We start from the raw sequence: 25,306 nt of genomic DNA on the forward strand, positions 1-25,306 counted from the left end.
TCATAGTCCTATTAACTAATTTTTATATAGTTCTATGCCTTATAAAGTATTCACATTTATATACATAGCTATTTATTTATTAGTCTACTTTCCTTCATGAATATATATGTAAAATATATATTTTTTTATCATCTATACCATATGTAGAAAATATATTCATAGCTATTTTCACTCTTTTGTATATAGCATATAATTTCTGATAATGTTTGGATATACATACATACATACCTATATTATTTAAAAGGATTATATTATTCATTTTTTTCTAAGCTTTATTATAAGAAGAGTTATTTTTCATCAATTTATACCCTAAACTTTCTCAAAAAAAAATATTTAATATTTCGCCAATAATATATTATATATATACATGTACAAGTTGTAAAATTTGTTCTATTTATCAACATTTTTAATTATTAATTTTTCATATTATTAACATTTTCACATGTTAATAAAATATTCAGATATATAATTTTTCTTTTTATATAATAATAATATATATGCATCTTTATACATATATGAGATATTACAAGTTTATGCATATGTTCATATATATGTAGACTTGTGCGTATATGCTTTCACTCATTATTTAAAAAATGTTATTCTTATAAACATAAAACTTTAAATAATACAGCTTCATTATTAATAATCACACTTCCTTTATCGAATTTGTGGAATAAACATTGCAAAAAGTAATATTAAGTGAATATTAACGCTTATAAATTTGTTATAATTTTGCACATATATATTATCAGGCTGTTAGAAAACGCTTTTTTACAAATATGGACGTGCAATTTAAAAAAAAAAATGCAATTTATTTGTTTTTAAAATATTTAATTACGTTTGATACATTATTTGCACAGAAAGTTCAATGGTTACACAATATGTATTCCATTGTACATTAAAGTCTAAATGTGTGTTGTCTTTTTCTCTTTTTATCATGTAATTATTTCTAACTATATCAAGCCTTTATTATTTCCTTTTTTATTTGTCATATTTATCATTGTCAATTGACTTTGTTTATTTTATTAGCATTTAAAGAAGTTATAAATATATACACTTTTATAGAACACATACCAAAAAATAGATTCCCAATTGGATGTATATACTATATGGTTTCTTTTAGTACATAATTTTTAATTTACAAGCATTGTTGCACATTTTTAGCATCACTTCTGGATTGGAATTTTCTTAAAATTGGGGAGTATATATATATGTATATACTTATTAGTTTATTTTTGTGCCATTACATTATTCACAAATATATTTATGCATAATTTCCTATCCCTTCCCCGTAAAATAATACTATATATATATAAATACAAATTATACATACATTTCCTAAAAGCGATAGACATTACATCTGTTGTTGTTCTTACGTATATAATTGGCATCTTTATGAAATATTGCCCTTGTGACTGTAAAACTGATTTAAAAAATGAATAAAAATATTCACAGTAAGATTTGCGAACTAAACCAAAATACTTCACAAGATGAATTAAATATTGCACTGAACAATTTAAAGGAAAGAAATAAAAACAACAAAAATGGCGCTATATTAAATGATAATAAAAATAAATTTCAAGAAAAGCAATCAGAGCATGAAAATGATATACATCGTACATTAAAAATAAATAATGAATTGGATGGAAATTTAAAGATTATAGAAAATCTCGAGCAAAAATATTTCTACTTACAAAATGAAAAAGACAAAAGAAAGAAAAAAAAACAATTTTATAAATTAGGAAATTCAATTTTAAATAACCTGGATCCTAACAATAAATTGGTATTTTTAGATACATGCGAGAATAAAAAAGAAAATAAAGAAAACCCTGGCTCTTTTTATTTCTCTAATGATTCCTATGAAACTTATAGTAGTAATAATAATAGTAGTCAAAAAAATTATACATTCGAAAATCGAAATGATGAGGATTATAATTCGTTCAAAAATTCCACTAAATATATACAAAGCATTTTGAATAGGAATCCTGATGTGAAATTAGAAAATTTCAACACCAGATATAATCCATTTGTAAAAAATGAACAAAAAAATGTCATTTATTACATGAAAAATGAAGAAAGTAATTTTATTTCTAATAAGGATAATATCAGCAGTGAAAATGATGACATAGACAATGATAACTACAATAAATTCCTCATTTCAAGCTTCACTAAGAGTGCAAAAGAAAATGTTAAAACTGAAAAAAAAATACAAAATATAAAGGAAAAACTACACGAAATAAATTATAAACCACAAAATTTATATAATAAAATTGAAGAGGGATATGTTCAGAAACTTAGAAATAATGGAAATTATTTCAACCCTGAGATAGACAATTACTATAACACAGATAATAATAAAAGTTTATTTCCAAATAAATCTAATGAAAATAATTGTATGTTTGAACAAAATATAAAAGATTTTCCATATCAATGCTATTCAGGTGATATTAGTTTAAATCAAAAAATACCTCTAGGGAAAGAAAATTACAATGATCAATATGTAATAAGCAATTACATAAAACAAACTAAGAATGAGATCGAGGTAATAACTACTGATGAAAATAGAAATAATGCGAGTTTAGTTAACCTACAAAAATTGAAAAACAATAATTTTACAAAAAATAACCATGCAATTTATACCAAGCCAATTACATACAAAAATAATAAATTATACAATAGCTACAATTATATAAATAAAAATTTAGAATATACACAGAACGATGTAAATAATATAAACACACCCAACATTCATAAACTTGTTCGAGAAAACATACCACCCAAATCGCAGGATGGACAATTCATAAACGAAACATCCAATTTTGGTAGCAGAATAATCAATGGTAACGCTTCTACAAGTTTATGTGACGAAAATTTGGAAAACAATAATGCAAATAATATAAATAACGCACTAAATAGCAATACCGATCTAAAATTTCACTCCAAAATTGATATAAGCAATTTACATGTAAAAAATTGTGCAAACAATATGAATCGGGGAAACGAAAACGCAAATAATATAAACAAAATAATAATAAATTATAGAAATAAAGAAGAAGCAAAAGAAAATGCAAAAAATATAAAAAAGGAAACATATATCAACGATATAAATCCATCCAGTGTGGGGAATATTATCAATCCAATAGATTCCAGCATGAAATGGAATAATAATAGTAAAATGGCCAATAACATGTCTAGTATGAATAATATAAATAAAGAAAAATACTGGATAAAGAAAACATATCTAGATAATACCGATATATGCAATGCTGATACAATGAGCGTGCCAAATAATATGAATAAATTATATGATTTAAAAAATGAAAAACCAAAGAAAAAAAATAATGACCTAAATATTAAAAATAAAGAAATAGTAATAAATTCAGGAAAATACCAAGAAAATAGCACAGAAAATAACAATAGACAAATTATGAAAAATGATATAAAACTAACTAAAATTTTTTTTATAGATTCAGAAAACCAAATAATAAATAGTGACACTAATAAACTCGGGAAAGATATAATATACCACAATAATAGACAAGTAAATGAACTTTATAATAAGAAGCTTTCATATTTTGATGAACTGGAAAATATGGGTTCTGGGAAAAATGATTCATATGCAAACTGGAACAGAAATATGAAATTAAAATTTGATGAAATTCATTCTAATGATTATCCTATTTTCCATGATCAAAATAGTAGAAAAAATTGGGAACAAAGTTTCAATAAACACTCAAATCACTTAAAAGAGGTAAACAATCAAGGAAAAGATTTAATCTCGAATAATAGTATTAACACTACTAGCGCAAATTTTAAATTATCCCGGCAAGAAAACTCAATAAATTATGAACATGTAAAAGATTATAAAAGAAAATATTATAATATAAATTATAATGAGTTTAAACATAATCAGTTATTAGATATAAATGATACTGCAAATCTTAATCTATCAAATCAATATATTAACAAAAATTTTATGACAACACATATTATAAATGATGACGAAAATTTATTAGGATCTACTAAAATAAGTTCTTTTGATGGTATTATAAAATTGGAAGATGAAAAAAATACTGAATATTTAACTGGTGAATATTGTTATATTAACAGCAAAAGGGAAGAAAACAAATTGTATAACAACGAAAACATAAATTGCTTTAAAAAATATAAAGACATTAACACGAACATCAATAATGAAAAGTACAATGCTAATGGAAAATATAACAAGAGCAATTTTTTTTCATCAGTCAATATAAGCGATAAAGCAAATGCTAAAAATATAACGGAAAATGGAAAATATAAATCATATCAAAAAGATTATAATTTAAAAACTTTTAAAAATAAATCAGTAAATCCTCAAGGTCTTTTACAAATAAAAAATAATACAGCAGAGATACAAAATAACGATTATAATTTTAGGCATCCTAGTTTTTATTTTAATGAAATAAAGCATATAGATCAGGAGAAAAAAAAATCAAAATATGAGAATAGTAGTAATCCAAACAAAATATATATTAACGACTTTTTGGTTCAAAATGATAATGAAACAATCGAATACGATTTTAACGCAAATAACAAAATTAAGAATGAAATATTTATTAGTAACCATGACCCAATAATTCGAACAAATACAGACACGGAAAAAAATGATAATGTGAATAATTACATTATTGAAGGAAAATACAACATCAAGAATGTTATAAAAGAAAGTAGAAGCATCACAATGTGTTATGTAATACAGAACATTCTTCAATACAGTAACAAAATTTTTAACGATCTATACGTGAATAGTGATTTGCTAAAAAAAAAGAAACGAAATGAACTTAATTTATATTTAATAAAATTAAGAGAAAATAATTATGAACAATTTTTTTTTAACTTAAATAAATATTTTGAAGCGTTTCTAGCATTTCTGAATTCTAATTATATATATAAATGTAATTCATCTATATTATATAATATTTGCATTGTTGTAAAAAACTTATTTTTTTTACTAAATTTCGGGGTATATATTTTTCACATAATTAAAGTATGTGCATATTGTATTGTTAAATTAATCTTAATGAATCCAATTCCTATTATTGATAAGACATGGTTTTTTTTATTAAATTTATACAGATATATATTTCAAAAATTATACGAACATTTTAAAATATATTTTAATAATAATGAAAATCATCCAATGGATAAAGAATCACTTGAGATTTTGATATCTTTTATAAATACCTTCAACGAAATTATTATAGAATATGGGAAAATAAGGGTAATATCAAGAAATAAAAAAAAAGAAGAATTAATTGCGTTTCCTTTGTATGAAGCACTCAAGCCATTTTTCTTCCTGAACACAACATACTATGGTAATTCTCCAAAAATGAACGAAAAAAACGAGGTAAATTTTCTGACAAAAATATTAACCAGCTCAAGTGGGAGCAGTTATTGTAATAGTAGAAGCGATTCCAGTAATTCTAACAACTATGAAAGCTATTATTCGAATAAATATTCACAAAGAAATTCGATGGAGAAAAGTTATGAGAAAATAGAGGATTTTATAAATATTTCCAATAAATATTATCAAACAGTTAAAAGGAAACAAAAACATGAAAACATAAATAAATTTTATAATGAAAATTTCGATTTGCTCGATTATAAATCACAGTGTTCTGAAAAAAGTCGAAGGGAAAATACATTTGAATATATCAACAATACTAGTAATGAAATATTCCATGAAATATTAGACAAACAAAATAAAGAACATATTATTCACTCAAAGAATTATATTCTGGATGCAAAAAACCATATAAAAAAAAATAATGACGATGAATTGTCAATTTATATGCGAAATAATTTACTATGCTCTATGCAAACTCTTATAAAGATGTTTTCTCATATTTATATAAACAACTGGGATAAAATTCTTTATTATTATGACGAAAATACGAATGAGCGTATTCCAATATTTTTAAATATAATTATAAATAATCATAATCAAAAACTAAGAACTAATTCAATTTTATGTTTAAAATATCTATTCGATTGTAAGCAACTCAAATATTGGTTTTTATTAAAAACAAATATTTATAACTCAGACACTAATGATTTTAACAATCGTCAATCGGCTTTAAAGTATGAAGAAAGCGCAATCAGTGTCTCTAATATGGCTATGGATCAATCCAAAGACAATAATAGTCATAGTAGTTTTAATAATAGTAACGATCATAACAAAATTGAAAAAAGTATAGACCCTACTAATAGGGGAAAATATTATCAACAACCATTAAATGACACATATGCCCATGAACAAGGATATACCTTAATGGTTATGGCGAATGATGATATGCCTTTAAGAAAATATACATGCGCAGAAAACGAAACGCAAATTAAATATAATTATGCTGATACTCAAATGAGGAATATTATATGCCCAGAAATTTTATCAAGTCTAAAAAATATTGTAAATGATAACAATAGTGATACCAGTGGATGTATCATAGATAAAAATGTAGACAACGGAAATGAAAAAGATACTTATACCAGTGGCAAAATCATTGAAGAAATTAACTCAAATAATCAAGAATCCTTAGAAAAACAAAACGAAAAAAATAAAATACATAAAAAAGGATCGACATATACAAATGTAAACAAAGGGAATAAAAATTTGAATTATTCTATACAAACACATGGAGGCACAGATTATAAAACTGGAAATATAAATTATAAAAAATTAATGATAGAAGATAATATTATAAAAATATTATCTCACTTAATTAAATTAATAAATAAAACGTACTTATTAAATAATGAAGATTATTTCTATACACCAATAGACAGATTAAATATTTATCGATTTTTTTTGCGAGTTTCACAATCTATGTTGTTAAAAAAATATAAAAACTTATTAATGAAAATTTTTAAAACATCTTTTTTTTATTTATTAAAATATCTTATATATTTTAATAATGGAGATATGCTACCATTTTGTGGGAAAAAAGTAGTTCAAAATAAAAATAATTTAAAAAATAAAAAACAACATATATTGCATAATAACAGCGATAATGATTTGACATTTTTAAATAATGACCAGTCTATAGATAAGGGAGAAATAAAAAAAAAAAAAAAAAAAAATCACTCTCTTTCGAACAATTTTCTTTATATCATAGATGAGCACAATTCTCAAAATATTCGCAAAACACAACCATTCATTCAAAATACTTCTGACATCTCAACTCAAGTCGTAGAAAATGATTATATAGGTGAAGAACATATGTTTAAAACGCTAAATAATAACTCAGAATGTTTCAAGCAAATGGAGAGATATGAAGAAGATAACATTTACATAATCAAAGATGTTGAGAAATCATATTCTTATCATGAAAAAGAACTGAAAAACAATTTAAAATGTTTCTCGTATAATAGTGAATATAATGATAATTCTTATGGAAAAACAACAATAAATAAGATAAAACATAAAGATATAGAAATATATACAAAACAATTTTTACAAGAGGATATTAAAAACGAAACATACTTTAAATATAAAAGGGAAAAAGTTAATAACAAATTCAAAGATAAAGAATCGATGAAAAATACAATTGTTGAAAAAATAAAAACAAAACATCTTGATATAGATAAGCACAAAATCGGTAAACTTGATGCTTATAAAGGCAATAATTTGGATATTATTGAAAATAAGGAGAATACCGAAACACATAATGGGAATATCCAACGTTTCAGAAGTTTCTATGATAGGGTGCAAAGTGCTAAGGATTTTAATGATGACGAAATGATTTTCAATCTCAAAGACCATAAAAGCGATGAAAGTAAATGTGAAATGAAAAGGGAACATATAGAAGAAGACATAATTTCGATATATTCTGATAAAAAAACAGAAAAAAGGAGAAACAATAAAAGCAATGAATTTTTTCAAGTTTTCCAAAATGAAGAAATGGAACAAAATACACAAATGAACAAAAATGAAAACGAAATATCTTATTTGTATAAAAATATTAACAAAATAAATAGAAATCTTTTATGCAAAAAAACTTATGAACTATTAATACGAGTATTATATTGCAATGAATATTCAAAGAATTCAAAATATATATGTACAATAACTGTTATTATAAACATTTTTTCAGTTTTATTATCTGAATATAATGATGATATATATAATTTTTTATGCACCAATATTTACAGAAAAAATATAAATAAAAACTTAAACAATCGAAATATATTTTGTGAAAATTCTACTCAAAATTATTTGTACAACATCTCCTTTGTGCAATTGATATATTTCATGCTTATATTTTTATACAAAATATTTTATCAGACATGTGATGAGGTAAAGAATAATTTAATAACCAATATAGGTAAGCCTTCAACTTACAATATTAATGACACTTTTAATAATGTTGTAAAATGGAATCGCCCAAATGAGAATGATTATAACAATAAAAATTGTGGTGCGATAAATAACCAGTTTAGCACAAATGTCAAATATGAAACGGGTCGAAAAAACGACGTACTAAATAAAGACTACAATACTAACTGTGATAACAAAACAATCTATAATAATATCGAGAGTTACAATGATATGGAAAATTTCAGTAACAAAAATAATTACCTTAACGATAAAAAAACTTCTATCAACAATTCATATACTGAACGTTTCAACAAATACATTACATCATATACACAAAGAGAATTTAATAAAAATAAAAACGTAAATATATTTGATAAATATAATTTGATACCTTATGATATGCAAATATTTAAAAATATGTTTGTAGTTTTTCAAAAGACGCTGAAATATTATTTATTTTGTTACATGCATTGTTGGAACGATGTAAAAACCTTGTTGGAATATTTTTTGCAATCAGAAAATATAAATATAAAAATAATTTCTATTAAAATAGTGATTGATATTTTTACTTTTATAAATGCCTACTACGAAGATAAGACTATTGATAATAATAATAATAATGATGAATCCGAACTATCAGTTTTAAAATCAAAAGCAAAAGACAATACTAAAAACAGTCCTATATTTACCAATGAGGATGCTTCAGAACAAACTAATATCGGTGGAAGTTCACACGAAAGAAAAAAGGCGAAAAAAAAAAAAAAAAAAAATGATAATTTGAATGATGCTGCACAACCGGATGAGGAAAGAAAAAATTATTCCGATACAATAAATTTGTTTGAATGCTCAAAAAGTGATTTATACAATTTTACAAATGTGAAAAATGGAAATCAACAAATATATAAAAATAGTAGTGATAAAAAAAATAGTATTCATTGTGACAAACGTGAACAGGATGAAAAAATGAATAAACAAAGAGAAAATAATAGCAATCATATTAGCAATTCGAAATGCCAAGAAAATTACAAAAATTACCAAAAAAACAAATTTATGAAACTAGTAGAAAGAGATATGATATATTTGTTTAGAAAATATATATTAATGCATATACACAGCATAAATAAAATAGACAATGATACAATTAATAAAAGAAATAAAATAAAGCATGTATTCTTTAATACAATTATATGTATATCTCAACTAAGTTATGAAGGTTTTAAAGTTTTAAAAATTGAAGATATACAAAAATTAACTAATTTAATTTCTTCTTGTGTGAATAATATCAAATGCAATATAATTACTACACTCAGTAAATATATTATTAAATATATATTTACCTTTAATAAAAAATTTATACAAATGTATGAAAAAAAAATTAATCTCTTACATATAAATTCGGCAAATGTATATTATAATAATATTCTTTCCACTCAAAATAATTTCCACATAACAAAAAATAACTTCAATATTGATATTTTACTCAATGAAAATTCCATTTCGCCTTCTGGTTCTAATATACAAACTAATGAATCCCTTCAAAATGAAGCAAGTGGAAATAATAATTATATGAACATGTTGAAAACATATCAAATAAGCGATTTTAAAAACCGTTCTTTCTTAAATTCTTCACAAAATAAACAAGAAAAGTACTACGAAATTGAACAAGATATTCATGAAAGTGGTCTTGCTTCTCCATTTTTTGTTTCACCAGGTTCTAATGAGTTTTTTCAAAAAAATAATTCATCTAATCATACTTCTACACTTAATAATACTTTTTCTGATAAATCTGAACAATGCTTAAAAAATATGAATAAGAGTAGTCGGAATTATTCTTTTGACAATTTTTTTTGTAAAAATAGACAGATCGAGGTAGATAGTTGTAGGAATGATAATAATGGTACTACTATCTATAATAGTATCATTCATAATAGAAAACCAGAAATAGAAAATATGAACAATAAAGAACAGCATTTTACATATTTTAATGCATATAATGAGACAAAAAAAGAAACAAATGATAAAGATTCATTTAAAAACATGAACACAAATAAATTTATTAAATTTGATAATCATCAAACTATATCACAAAAAGAAAGTGATAATAACAATGATTATTTCAAAAACGATAAATTAAAAAAAATGGAAACTAATACAAAAAAATACATCAATAAAATTAATATACAAAATAGTAACGATATTTTAATGTGTAAAAAAGAACACACAGAGAATTTAGATAACATATCACATCAATATACTGATGATAGAAAAAATAATGACAATATAGAAAACGAAAACTACTATAACAATATTAAACTAGAAAACCATCAAATTAACGTTAAAGAAGACAATAGCATACTTAATAATAGTGTTTACATGTTAAGAAAACAGAAAAACGAAAAAAAATTATTTGAATTATATTATATATATATTTATATTATTATTCACATAATAAAATTTTACAATGAGTCTTTTGTAGATTTAAAATACTATATATATAACTGTATATGTGAGATCGCGAGTTCGTACATTCCTTTTTATTTCACCCAAAATAATATAAAAAGCTTCTCTTATTATAGTAATCACAATAGTGAAGAAAATAAAGATATTAACGAATTTATAAGTTTTATAAACAATATTAACGTATCTACAAATATAAATGATTTAAAATTATATAATTTTAATAACAAAAAAAAGGAAAAAAAATTAAAGACTAAAAAAATACTCAAAAAAATGTATAATTCAGATAATGTAAATGATCATCATACCCAAGCTTCCAAACTTGAGTTTATTCAGTCGCAAAAATCTGCTACAAAAACATATGAAGAAAATGAATATTCGGAGATTCCTGGGTCATCGATTTCTACATTTATAGGAACCGAAAAATTATCTAGTAATGAAAGTGGCAATGAAAGAATATATAATTTGTCTAATTCAAAAGATGAGAAAATTGAGAACAATAGTTGCATAGAACAAAAAACAAATTCCCGGAGTATATGTACAGGTACCAAATTAAAAAATATTCAAAATCCTCGAGAAAGCATACATGATGATTTTTCAACCAGCATTTATTTAATTTCTTATATTGAATATGTTTACATATTATTGTTAATTATAAGAGGAAATAGGAAGGTAGAAAAAGATCGAGCCATTTGTTGTATTATTAGGTATTTGGGTTTTATATGTAAAAACATGAACTTCTTTTTATTTAACTCGATTAATTTAGTGTCTCCAACTTTTCTTAACAAATATTTTGTATACCTAAATAATTTAATCGAAAAGAACAACTTTTTTGATTACTCCAATTTTGATAGTCAAGAAGAAGAGATAAGTCAAATTGGAGGAAAAAAGAAAAAAAAAATCAATAAAAATGTAGCAAAGAATAATAGAGAAATTAGAATACCAGAAAATATTCACAATGAAAAATTGGATAGCCAATCATGCAAAAATTGTATGAAGAAATATATAGATACACAAAATGAATTTAATCATGGATGGGAAAACGAAGATATTAAAAAAAATACACACGATAAAGATGAAAGTAATGGCCAAGATGTCGAAAAAATAGACAATATGGATAAAAAAGAATCAGTGAGAAATTCAAAGGATAAATTGTATCACTTATTCTTAAACATATATGTAAAATACGAATATGACTTCAATCATTGGTTCATTTCTTCGAATAAAAATATAAATAAGGAAAGGACAATTGAAATAAATAGTAAAAAGGGTGATTACATTAAAAATCTAAATTATTTACTGAATAATAACGAACAGTCAAAAAGAAACAGTAAAAACAAAACTCGAAACACCGAAGATATCATAAGAATAAATCCTCAATTAGATATTCCAAGCAAAGAATGGATTGAATGCTATTCTTATAAAAAAATAAAAAATATATCACCCAATTCAATTGTAATAGAAATAAAAGATATATTCAATTCTACTATAAATAAAAATGATATTCTAAATAACCCTAATAATATCGACTCAAAAATAATATTATATTTATTATCCGTTGTAAAAGATCATATAAAAAATAAAATAACATGGAACGTTCTTTATGCATTTAAATTAATCTATAATAATTTTTCATTTTTTTTTGCACACAACTTCACAAATTTACATAATAAAATATTAGATAGTTTAATTAATATATTGAGATTTACAAATGTATATAAAATTAAAATTTTGTCTTCTTTAGCATTAATGCATATACCCTTATATTATAATATTAATAAAAATAAGTTAAAAGAATTATGGGATACTTTAATATCGAATATTATTTTTTTTGATGTTACCTTTTCAAATGATGACAAATCTAATATGAATTCACCTTGTTATTATTATAATAAGGGAGCAAATTATTTTACTATAAGCAAAAAAAATGAATATAAATATAAATGTACATTAAGAATAAATATTTGTGAATTATTATACATATGCATATATAGATCATATATACATTCAAATATAAATACAAGCATAGAAATTAATAATGAACAAATTAATTGTTACGAAATTTTTAAAAAATACACACACATATTTAACATAAATAACGATTTGCACATATACAACTTAACACATATATTTAATAACCATGTATTATATTATTCATTTTATAACAACCTGAGTAAAGAAAGTGAAGACAGTTCGAGCATTCCCAACATTATCTCCAATTGTGATACCCCAAATCCGAAAGCGGGGATAACACAACAAGACGATGACCTCAAAGAAAAGCAAACCTTACAAACCGAACAATCAAAATCCAATGAAAACGCATTTAATGAATCAAAACAAAAAAAGGAAAATATATACAACGATGAAACCATTGAATTTCAATTATTTTTAAATCGACATTTTGATAAATATAACTGTGTCTATAGAAATTTATTGGAATCAAACAAAAACCCAATTTTTCTGGCACTTTTTTTAAAGCTTCATTACGAGATTAAAAATTCACTAAAAAAAATTCAGAAAAAAGGGATACATAATAACGGGTAGGAATTATGAAAATAACATAATGCCAATTTTTTTTAATGAGTATTAAAGTTTACGAAATTGATATGCATAAAAAAATGGTAAAAAGGAATTGTAATTTTAAAAGAGATTTTAAATATCATAAATTGTGTTTACAAACAACATAACAATTAATTAGTGGAAAATATGAAAAAAAGTTAAATAAATCATATAGCTATACCTGCAAGTGGAATATTTTTGTTACACCTTAAAAAAAATAATACAATTATAATTTAACATTTTTATTCTTAACAAATAAATTAACATCACATATCAAAAGATACGATCGTATATTAAAATAATTTTCATCTCTTAGTATGTAAAAGTAACCATTGTATCCCCATTTCGTTCCCCAACTATTTAAAACTTTCCAATATTTTATAACTTTATTTTTTTCCTTAGTATTTTTTACATAACTATTAATATGCTTATCATATATGTTTTCATCTAAATTATCGTTGTTTTTTGATTTATATTCATCATAAGAATGAGTTATTTTTTTTGAGTTATTTATTTTCATTTTTTTTTTTATTAAATTTTCTATAGTGTCTTCACCCCACCCAACTATAACAACAGCATGATCGACTTTATTCCATATATATGCATTTGATTTATCACCGTCTTGCATTTTTATAAAATTTCCTGTTAGTATACCTTTTTTATATTTAATAAAACTTTTTGATGGCTCAATTGCTGCAGCTACAGGCCCATTATAATAAATATATTTTTTTAAATTTTCTTCATTTTCTATATCAAGGTATTCATATTTTGTTACCTTAATTTTTGTATCACAACTGTCTAGTTCATCTAATTTGAATTTTCCTCTTTCGTACATAGTTTTATCTACTAATATATAATCTTCATTTAGATAATCATCTGATACATTACCTTTTCCTTGCTTACCAGAATCAACTAATCGATATATATAATTAATATTCTCACCTTTTACTAATTTTTTATGGATATTACTATCGTTTCTATTATCTGAATTATCATGAGTGTTTCCAAAATTGTTATATATTTTAATATGTTCATTTTTTTGTTCCATTTTTTCATGATAATTATTAATATATATATTTTTTTCCTTTTTTTTTAAAAATATTTTAAAGGTATCAAAACGATCACACAACGAGTTATTTTTATCATCTTTATTTATATATAAATTTTCATATCTTTCAAAACATTTATTTGTATATAAATAATTTTCATAAGCATATTTTAAAGAAAGATATATATACCCACCATTACAACCCTGATTAAAAAAGTCACATATAAGAAGTTGCTCATTACTAAAAGACAACGAATCGATTTTTTTTATATAATTATATTTTATTCTTATTCTACTATTAATTATACGCGAAGCGGAATTAGCATAGCATGAACCACACTCTTTTTGATCAATAGCTTCATCAAAAATTCTTATGCTATTACCATTGAATCTTTCTTTTACATCATTTTCATCGGACCAATCAAAATTTTTTAATGCTATATCTCGATTACTATACATATTAAATAAACTATTTTCTTTTATTTTTTTAGTAGGTGGATTATTTATCACTCCTTGTATATTATTAATTTTCCTCTTTTTTCCTTTATTATTTGTTAGGACGCCTTTATTTTTTTCATCCCCGATTAAATTAATATAATAATTATGATTCTGAGTATCTGCATTAACATCTAGAGGTGATAACATATTTGAAATTTTGTTTGTTGCTTTGTCTGAATTCTTGTCTAATTTTTTCCCGCTCCAACAATATCTTTTCATTGACATTGTTTTAAAGTCTATAAAATTATCATTATAATGATCAATTAAAGTTTCAACATCGTTATTATTTCCATATAATTTCTCAACATCATTTAAAGCTACGCTTTCATTCTCCTTCAATTCAACCGTATTATTTAATATATTTAAATAGGAATTTTTTAACACCCCATATAAAGCATATGCATACCTAAAAATTATGTTTTTTTCCCCCAATTCTTTTTTTGTTATTCTATTATTTATTGATGAATTATTTTCTTTTCCATTTTCCTCGAATTTATTCATACACTTTGATGAATCTATATTTATATCATCAACCATGCTATTACGTGTAATCTTATCGTTACAATTGTTAATTCTACTATTATTTACTATATTCGCATTACTTTTAGTAATATCTGTATTCTCATTCAAATGATACATACTAACGACTCCCATAACCAGATTGCTGCAATAACTGTAAGAAACTTCACCATTTTTTACAAATTTAAAAAAGGAAAAATATATCTCTTTATTTTTATTTTTAGAATTGTATATCTCAATATGTAAGCCTTCGTCATATACAATTCTCCAATACCCACTATATTCAGGAACACTTTTCCCATTTTCAATAATGTTAATAGTTCTGTCTTTGTTAAATGCAATAATTTTTTTATCTTTAATTTCAAATCGTTTTTTTACATTTTCTGGGTCAAGCGCATCTAAAAACAAATGATAAATTGAACACATAAACACATATCTAAAGGATTTTGCATAAATGAATGGATAAACAAATATATATGCGGACTTATGTATATGGGAAAATAATCAGTTCGAATCAAATTGGAACATATTATTGTGGAATAAACACGAAAACATATAATTAGAAGAAATAAAGCAAACGAAGCATATACTATACCATGATACTTCGAATCGTCTGGTCTCTTATACCCACATTCGTAATCATAATAATTTTTGTCTACCCGATTGTCTATTTTTGAATATTCATTGTTTTCCTTTTCAAACTGCTTATTTTTTAATAATCCCAATTTAATTTCCCACAACCCTTCCACATGCCTACTCAAGCAATGAACAGGGATGTCACATTTTATGTAATTTAAAAAAATATAAAAAAATAGAGGTATTAGAATCATGTCAAGCTAATTTGGGGGTATTGTAAAAAAATTAATGTATATTTATTTATACAGGAATAAATAGTGAAAACGGATAACTATATGTGACATGGGAAGAAATGCAGACACATATCCCGGCCCTTCAATAATTAAAAAAAATTAATTCAAAAAAAATCAGTCATCATTAGTAGGCATGCTATACATGAAAAATGATTTTTATATTTCATTTTTCATTAATTTTTATAGGAATTAAATATCAATGCTACAACGTGATTCTAAAGAAATAATTTTTGTATATTAAAAATCCTTAATTGTTTTTGGTGGTTGTTTTCTCTATTATTATGCTATTCATATTAATTTATTTTTATTTAATATTTTAATATGCACTAGAACGCATATTATTTCTACTACACTACCTAGTATAAAAACAAACAAAACAACAAAATTCCAAAAGAAAATAAAGTTATATAATTATTTTACAACAACACACGCACATCCTCATTTATTATACATGCATGGTGTATAAAAGGAGATTAAACAAATTGCAACTACAAAAGGGAATGAATTGAAAATAACTAAAAAAAAAATATGAGAGTAAACATATTCCCGGCATCACGCCGTCTTTTCAGAATAAATAAAATTAAATTACATTTTTAAAGAAAATTATGCACATGTGTGCATAGATATTTAGAGCAACATTTAAATAGAAAACAAAACATAAACAAAATTTTTTCTTAAAAAATTGTAAAAATAACAAAGATATATAAATATACAATTACATGGAGATATCTGTAATAAATAAATGTGTAAAATATACAAAATTATTTGTATTCAAACTTATACACTCCGCCTAAAATGAATTATCGTAAAATTTATTCCATAGCAAACTTGTGTATTTTTTGCAATAACATCTTAAATAGATAATCCAGAACAGCATTCTCTGCTACTTGCATTGTGTTGTTTAGTTTGTCATATATTAATCTGGAGTAACAAATAAATAATTATATATGTATAAAAAAATATATAAGGGGGGTATAATAGCAATTTTGGTAAAAATTCACAGGTAAAGCTATGTTAAATCAAATTGTTTAAATAAATAGTGCAATTATGAAAATATAAGAATTTATAACTAATAATTTAATAATGATCACGATGTAGTATTAGTTTGGCATGCATCACAATTTATACATAATTCGTAAAGATAATAAATATATATACTCAAATGGATTTTATCGGAAATTACCTCTTTTTTATCGGAATAAATTTACATAAAACATCTTGTTCAGATGTGTTTATAGGGAGAGTTGGTTCCATTACTATTTTGTCTAAATCAACAGAATCTATAGTTTCACTATTATCAATAAAGCTAAATTTTAAACGATTTTCTTTATTTCCTATACGACGTGATATTTTTCTATTTAGAATGTTTTCTAAAACCGATCGCGAATAAATTTTTGCTAAAATATGTTCAAAGTTTTTTTTAGTCAAATTAGGAACTTTATATAATGTAGCTTCATTAAATAATTCAGTTTTTAAAAAACTTAAAACCTTTTGATTTAATAAATCGATATCTTTAAAAAATCGTTCTATATATGCACGCATGTCTTCTATTATGATTTCCTCTTTTATGAGTGAAAATAATGAATCTATTACAACAGCAAAACTTGTGTAAATGCTTTTTCCATTGTTTTTATGCGAATCAAATAATATAGATCTAACTGATTCTATGAAAATATTATTATTTATTACATTTTCAAAATTATATGTTATTTTTTCGTCGGGGTAAAATTTAAAATATTTTGATATCATATCAGTCTTCATATATATTTCGCTTTTTTTGAATAATTTCTCTAAAGAAACATAATAATTGTATATATCTTCTTCTTTATATATTATTTCCTCTCTGAATCTAGATAAAAAGCACTTTTCTCCACAGTGTTTATTCGGCATTTTCCGATTATTAGAACCATCTGTCGAGATATTCTCAGAAATTTTTTCCTCGTTTTCCGTTGTGCTTCCATTTTTTGATTTGTTTTCATTATAACACAATGTGTACATAAGTTTTTCGCGTACAATTAATTTAAATATTCTATTAAAAATTTTGTTAGTATTCAGTTTGAGTACCATTTCTCCATCTTTTAATAATGTATTAATATATTTCGTAATTGTTTCACCATTTGGTTCATTTTTTTTTTTCGTAATTTCACCTTTCAGGTCATTAAAATTTAATAATGTTTCCTTGCCACCCTCTTTTAGTATAATACTATTATTTGTTTCTCTTTCATTTTCGGTTTTTTCTTTTTCTAATAAATCATCAAAATAAAAATTTATTATTTTATCAAATTTGTCTTCATATTTATTAGATACTTTTGTCGTATTCATAATATTTAATGCGATTCTATTGGATTCATGCATTTTGTCTTTAAATCCATTGCTTATATTATCATCATATGTTTCTATTTTTTCAGTTTTTGTGTCGTCTTTTTGTGAAATATTTTTCGATTCTTCAACTGGTATAGTCACTTCCACCTTTTCGTTATTCTTATCGATTGGTAAATTCGGATTTTCATTATTTATTAGATCCTTAGAAACTAATTTCCCTTCTGTTTCTGGATTTATTGTAAAAGGTACATCAATTTTATATTGATTTACAATATTACTTTTACTATCCTTTTCCACTTTTCCAATTTTGAAATTTCCATTCGATGCATTATCATTTTCTTGGGATTCATGTAAAATTATACTTTTATCCTGTACATAGTTTTCCACGTTGGTTAATTCTTCGCTTATACTGAAATTTCTCCATACTAAAAATAAAATACAAGCATATAGTTTATTCATATTGGACTCTGATATGCAATTATATAATTGATTTATATTTAAAAATATTTGTTTTATTTTGCCTTTTATTAGATCATTTCATCCAGCGTTCATAAATTAGGCATATAAATATCTTAAGATGTATTTTTTTCTATCTCAAATTATAATTTTTTAATATATATATAATTTGCGTTGAGAAAATATATAAAAAGTAAAATATTCAAAAATATTAGGCTTGAAGGCTGATATTTTTAAAAAATAGTGTGTAAAATAACTAAAAAATTATTTAATCATAATAAAGAAAAATTAAGAAAAAAATTATATATTTATTTTAAGACTTTTCCATATATATTGTAAATGAAAAAAATAAATTAAATAAAACAAAAAGATCACCAAAAATATAAAATCATAAAAACAATACTCAGGAAAAATATTATCTATATGATTTATTTAGGCACAAATAAGTCAAATTTAAAGACATTTGCAACGCGAACAATTTTTGTGCAATAATCTAATAAAATGCGCATTAATAAAAATATATAAAAGGGAGAAATTAAAGAAACCATGCATTTAACTCATTCATTTTGACCTTCTATATATTTCCAAAAAATTATTCTCAATATACTTAAACGCATGCACAAAAAAAAATATAAAAATAGACACACTATCAATTATAGAAAAACAGCAAACGTGGTAATAAATAAGAAAATTAAAAAAAAAAAAAATAATATATATGCATGCACATTTGTGTTGGCAAATAAATTATAATTTTCGAAACATTTTGAATCCAACTGATCCCCTTGTAAGTTCATATTGTAAATGCATGATATCATAAAAAATAACAAATAATCACTAGCTTAATAACCTATAAAAAGAAACTATATTTTGTAAATAAAAAAACTAAAAAAAATGAGAAAATAAACTATTTCATGCATACATCAGCATATAATGAACCTCTCATATTTGCAAGGACGCAGAGTTATTATATATAAATTAATATAAAAAGTAAAACATATATATATTATGATTTAAATGATGGGTCTCGAAACGTTCCGGAATTAATCATAATCAGGGAACATATAAACATGAATTAGAAGAAATTCATAAACCGTATTCTTATTGGGTCCCATTTTAGGAAAATAAAAAATATGAGCGATAAATAAAAAAAATAGTATTACTACAATTACTTTGTTTGGTATTCATATAAAAATTTAGAAAAAAAATTGCTTGTATTACTATTTGAAATTCTGTATGATGCATAACGATAAAAGGCTATAAAGCTTATTCACAAAAAAAAAATCATCAATATCAATTAAAAGAGTTTTTAATTAAATCACTTTCTCCTGATTCTACATTTACTTGAAAAATGTAAGAATCATTATTGTGATTATATGATCTACATTTACAACTAAATGTGTATGGTTTAGTTATTAAATGAGGCAATTTTAAGTAAAAAGCAGTTATAGAACCAGATTTACTTGAATACGATGTATATCCTGGAATAATAGTTTTTAAACTTGTTTTGTAATTGTTGACATACACACTATCGAAGCATCCAGAAGGTTCTACATAGCCATGTGTCTCTTGTATACATTTAAAGCCAATAGTTTCTCCAGGTTTTGCATTTATTTGGCACAATTTAGTATTTGAATTTTTGCTACTTTCCAATGGGTTAGTAAAATATTTAGTAGAGTCATTACCAAAGTCACATCCTTTTATTGTATTATAAGTTTTTTGAACTGTAACTTTCATTACACCATATTTTTTTTTTTTAACAGGTTCATCTTTAGCAGGTTCAGGATTAGCTTTAGCAGGTTCAGGATTGGCTTTAGCAGGCTCAGTTTTAGCTTTATTAGTTCCATCTGTTCCTTTAATAGTTTTATATATGACTTTAATAATCTTAGGCTTTACTTTATTAGTCTTAGATTCAGGTTCAGGTTCAGGCTCAGGCTCAGGCTCCACTTCAATTATAGTATCATCGTCGTTTTCTTCGACTCCTTGCTCCATTAAATCTTTATATTTATTTAGTTTAAATAAAGCTCTTGATATAGGAGTATCGAGCTTTACTGCTTTCCCTAATGTTATATTTCCATTATGATTACCAACTCCCTCAAATTTTTGTGGCTTCAATTTTTTGTCTGAAATATCAGTTTCTAAACTACAAAAGCAATAGAATGTAACATTTTGTGTAACTTTTGGAGGTAAAATAAGAGTGTCTTTATATATTGTCGATCCATATAATAAGTAATTTATGTGAATTTGGGAAGATTCCAAACTGGTTTCGATATTATTTGATGTGTTTACATTATGAAAACAGTGTGCTCCTATTTTATTGGGGCATATGTATGTAATTTTATCAAATGGTTTTGCATTAATCGTACAATATAATATATCCTTATTGTCATATAAATAATTTTTTGCTCTAAAATCGCAAACATATTCTTCTGAACGAACACTCAATTGTTTTAAAAGAAAAATAAATGTGTATATTAGTAAGCCTTTCATTTTGAAAAAATGATTACATAACAAAATTTTCGAATAAAACAAAGTCACCAAATTCAAAATAATAAAAAAAATGTCTTTTTTAATTTCGCTTTTAATAAATGTTTTTTTATATTATTTAATTAAGTAAATAATTAATTATTTTTATTATGGTAATAATTAGTGTATTACAACATTTTTTGGGAAATCATATATAAATGTAGATAATTCAAATAAATTAATTATAAAAAAATTAAATAAATATTCAAAAATAGCAAGAAACGATGTTGTCTATATAGTAACAATTACGTTTTTAGTTTATTTATGGACTGTATATATAACAAAAAATGTAACAATAGTAACATTTTTATTAAATTGGAAACTAATAAAAATGTTAAATAAATTTATTATTTGAATAATTATAAACCCTTTCATTTAAAATTTTCAATTTTTATTTTGTTTTTTAAAATGATTACCACAAAAAAAAATTTAAGGCATTGAAAAAAAATATATTTTACAATTATTTATTTATTTTCTCCTAATTTTTTTTATTGCGCACGTTATTTTTTTATTTTAATCTCTCAATGCACATATTTATAATAATATTTGTATATATGTGTATACAAATTTGCACTTATAAATAGTGTGTATATTACACTATTTTTCTCCAAATTTTCAATTAATGAAACTTTACTGAAACTCAATAGATCCATATATATTAAAACAAACAAATATTAGCACCGTTTTATTAGTAAATTTTTTGTTATATATCAAAAGTTAATAAATTTCCACTTTTTTATGCTTAATTTTATATTATAGTTTTTTTTTGACACACAACTAATAAATCAAATACATGTAACATAATAAACGCGGCACACTACTCACAAATATAGCACATTGGTAAAGTGTCACTTATATTACAAAACATTTTAAGAAACAAAAAAAAATTACGCAATTATTTAGAAATAATATTTAAAATTATGTAAATTTCAAGAATAATTTCCAAAAACAAATATGCGATTTATATAAAAATAATTTTATAATTTTTGTCCTTATGCTAATAAATTGAAATTGTCTATACATTGTCTACCTATTACAGTTAATGATATATAAGACCTTGCATTTATAAAACATAAATATATTTTCACAAATTTTGGTAGAATGCTAGTCCTTAGTTAAATGGTAACAATAATAAATAATCGAATTTTTTAAAATGCATGCACTTGTATACTTAAAATTTTTAATTTAAAAATTCAACTTTATTAAATCATCATAATGATAAACTTTGTATTGGTTTACTATATTTAATCGTTCTTTACTTATTACATTATTTATTAATGGTTTGATTTCCATGATATTACTTTTAATTTCCTTTAACTTCATTTTTTTAAAATTTAATTTCTTTATGTTTTTTACATTTCTTCGTTTTCCTGATTTTATCATAATTTTTTTTTCGGATCTTTTAATAAAATGGTACACAGTTCCTTTCCGACTGTTGTATCTGCAAAATCAATTAATATAAAAAAAATATATAGTATAATCCATTCTCACATGAAATAATATAATATATAAAAAATTTTAATTATCAGATGTTAATATATATATGCATATATGTGTGCCCACTTAAAATTAGCAAAATCAATGTATTGGAGAAATTATTTCATAAACAGGGTGTTCTTTCATTCAATTTCGTCACACCCATACACACATTGGTATGCATGTGATAATATGAAGTCACTCTAAAAAAATATATATAGAGCATAATAGTGAATGAGATAAATGTATAAATAGCTATACCTGGAAAGTCTTCCAATTCTATGCGTCAATACATTATAATGCATTGGAATGTCAAAATTTACAACATAATTTAAATTCACCGAATCTAAACCTCGTGCAATAGAATTCGTACATATTAGTATATTTATTTTATTACTTAAAAAATTTTTTAATATAGTTTTCTTCCTTTTCGACGATAAATTACGATTATATTCATTAATTTTATAATTTGTTGTATTTGTATAGCTGAAATATACAGTTAAATATCGAAAAATAAGGTGTGATGTTTTTTCTTCGTTACAAAATATCAACATACTTAGGCAATCTGCAAAGAAAAGAAAGTGAAAACGCATAAATATATATGTAGCATTATATGAAATAATAAGTGCAAAATATGTATATAATAATAGGGAAAATACGAATGTTATAACTAGTGCTAATATTAACACAACTATGCATCATCAAAATGACTAATTTAAAGTCGTGCATATATATTGTTTGTATCACAAGTTATGTTTTGTTATTTATATTATTTTTTGTTTGACGAAATGCGCTCTTTACCATCACAAGGTAGCTCTTGAATGAGTGCGATCAAATGATATATCTTTTTATTTTTGTTTTTAGTAAAATAGTAAAATTCGTCGTTTCTAGCTTGACTTAATATATAATAAAAAAAAATCGGCCTATACAAATTTAAAGGCATTAAATTATCTGCAACCTTACATAAAGTAGCAGATACTAAATATTTCTGGAGAAAATATTTCGGTCTATATAAATTATTTGATGCATTCTGATTTTTTTCTACAATTTTTGTTAATGAGTTAACTAAACTATTTATATTGGTTTTATCTAAAGACATTATTTTATCTACTTCATCAATAATTAAAAATTTTAAATCTTTAAATAAATGTTCATTGCTATAAAATAATAATTCAAATTTATTTGTAGTTGTAACAATAATATTACAATTCTCAAAAGTGTTATGAACAAGCTCATCAAAATATATGTTAGAATAAAACTTATTTATATTTATATCTTGGCATTTTAAATTTTGTATGTTAAATTTACTTATCACTTTTAAAATTTGCTGTACCAATTCTTCAGTTGCTGTTAATATTAAACCAAAAAATGAATTATCCTTTTTACATAAAAAATAATCTAATATTGTTATAGTATAGCATAATGTTTTCCCTAATCCAGTGGGGACTTCAATATATATATCACCAGTTAAAAACGAGTTCGATCCATTTTTATATAATAATGAATATTCTAATATACAACTTTGGCAAGGTAAAAATGTTTTAAAATTAAAATTATTAATCAATGCGTTTATTATATATTCATTTATTGGATTGCTTTTCAAAGTGTTCCATTTTGATATCTCTATTTCATCGTTCTTTATTTTTATTATTCTACAGTTCGAACTTAACGTACTCCTTACTTCTTCGACCTTTTCTTCGTCTTCTAATTCATCACAGTGTTCACTATCTTTCTCATTATTTTCATCACCTTTCTTGTCACTTTTTATCACATCCTTGCTATTTTTCTCGTTATTAATATTTTGACTAACTTTTGTATTTATGTCATTATCTATCTCATTTTTCGATTCATTTAAAAGATTCGAATTCACAAGTTTCTCATAGCTGCTTTCAATTAACCTTTTTACATTATCTACATATATGCTACTTGTCATTATTTTATAGGAATTGTATTTTTAAAAGAACTCAAATATAATTCACCCAAACATACAAATAATCATAAAATTTTTCAATCAATTTTCACATAAAAAGGAGAAAAAATATAAATATATAATAATGAATAAAAAAATATTTTATATGGCGATAAATAATTTCGATATTGCCACGATTATATCATTTATTTATTATTTTTCGTTGCTATTTTTTAATCTATTATATTTATTGGTGTTTTATTATTTTTTTTTGTTTTCTTAATTTATTTTTTTGCAAAATTACATTGTAA

The 25,306-nt window shown here is 23.3% G+C and overlaps 5 protein-coding genes across 5 annotated transcripts; 1 reads left to right on the plus strand and 4 right to left on the minus strand.

Annotated features, from left to right (window-relative positions):
- Window positions 1-1,435: 1,435 nt before the first annotated feature.
- On the plus strand, window positions 1,436-13,360 carry PBANKA_1002300 (conserved Plasmodium protein, unknown function; the record flags this gene model as incomplete). Its single annotated transcript, XM_034565092.1, has 1 exon — window positions 1,436-13,360. The coding sequence occupies one exon, from the start codon at window positions 1,436-1,438 to the stop codon at window positions 13,358-13,360; it is 11,925 nt and encodes a 3,974-aa protein (XP_034421823.1).
- Window positions 13,361-13,601: 241 nt separating this feature from the next.
- PBANKA_1002400 (dipeptidyl aminopeptidase 3, putative) lies at window positions 13,602-16,270 on the minus strand (the record flags this gene model as incomplete). The annotated part of the gene is made up of 2 exons (XM_034565093.1): window positions 13,602-15,838; window positions 16,036-16,270. The coding sequence occupies 2 exons, from the start codon at window positions 16,268-16,270 to the stop codon at window positions 13,602-13,604; spliced, it is 2,472 nt and encodes an 823-aa protein (XP_034421824.1).
- Window positions 16,271-17,121: 851 nt separating this feature from the next.
- PBANKA_1002500 (conserved Plasmodium protein, unknown function) lies at window positions 17,122-19,090 on the minus strand (the record flags this gene model as incomplete). The annotated part of the gene is made up of 2 exons (XM_034565094.1): window positions 17,122-17,230; window positions 17,493-19,090. The coding sequence occupies 2 exons, from the start codon at window positions 19,088-19,090 to the stop codon at window positions 17,122-17,124; spliced, it is 1,707 nt and encodes a 568-aa protein (XP_034421825.1).
- Window positions 19,091-20,377: 1,287 nt separating this feature from the next.
- PBANKA_1002600 (6-cysteine protein P41, putative) lies at window positions 20,378-21,574 on the minus strand (the record flags this gene model as incomplete). Its single annotated transcript, XM_034565095.1, has 1 exon — window positions 20,378-21,574. The coding sequence occupies one exon, from the start codon at window positions 21,572-21,574 to the stop codon at window positions 20,378-20,380; it is 1,197 nt and encodes a 398-aa protein (XP_034421826.1).
- Window positions 21,575-22,795: 1,221 nt separating this feature from the next.
- PBANKA_1002700 (ATP-dependent RNA helicase DDX51, putative) lies at window positions 22,796-25,019 on the minus strand (the record flags this gene model as incomplete). Its single annotated transcript, XM_034565096.1, has 3 exons — window positions 22,796-23,051; window positions 23,348-23,651; window positions 23,888-25,019. 3 exons carry the CDS (start codon window positions 25,017-25,019, stop codon window positions 22,796-22,798), a joined length of 1,692 nt encoding a protein of 563 aa, XP_034421827.1.
- Window positions 25,020-25,306: the final 287 nt, after the last annotated feature.

This window comes from Plasmodium berghei, assembly GCF_900002375.2.
Source record: "Plasmodium berghei ANKA genome assembly, chromosome: 10".
NCBI lineage: Eukaryota > Apicomplexa > Aconoidasida > Haemosporida > Plasmodiidae > Plasmodium > Plasmodium berghei.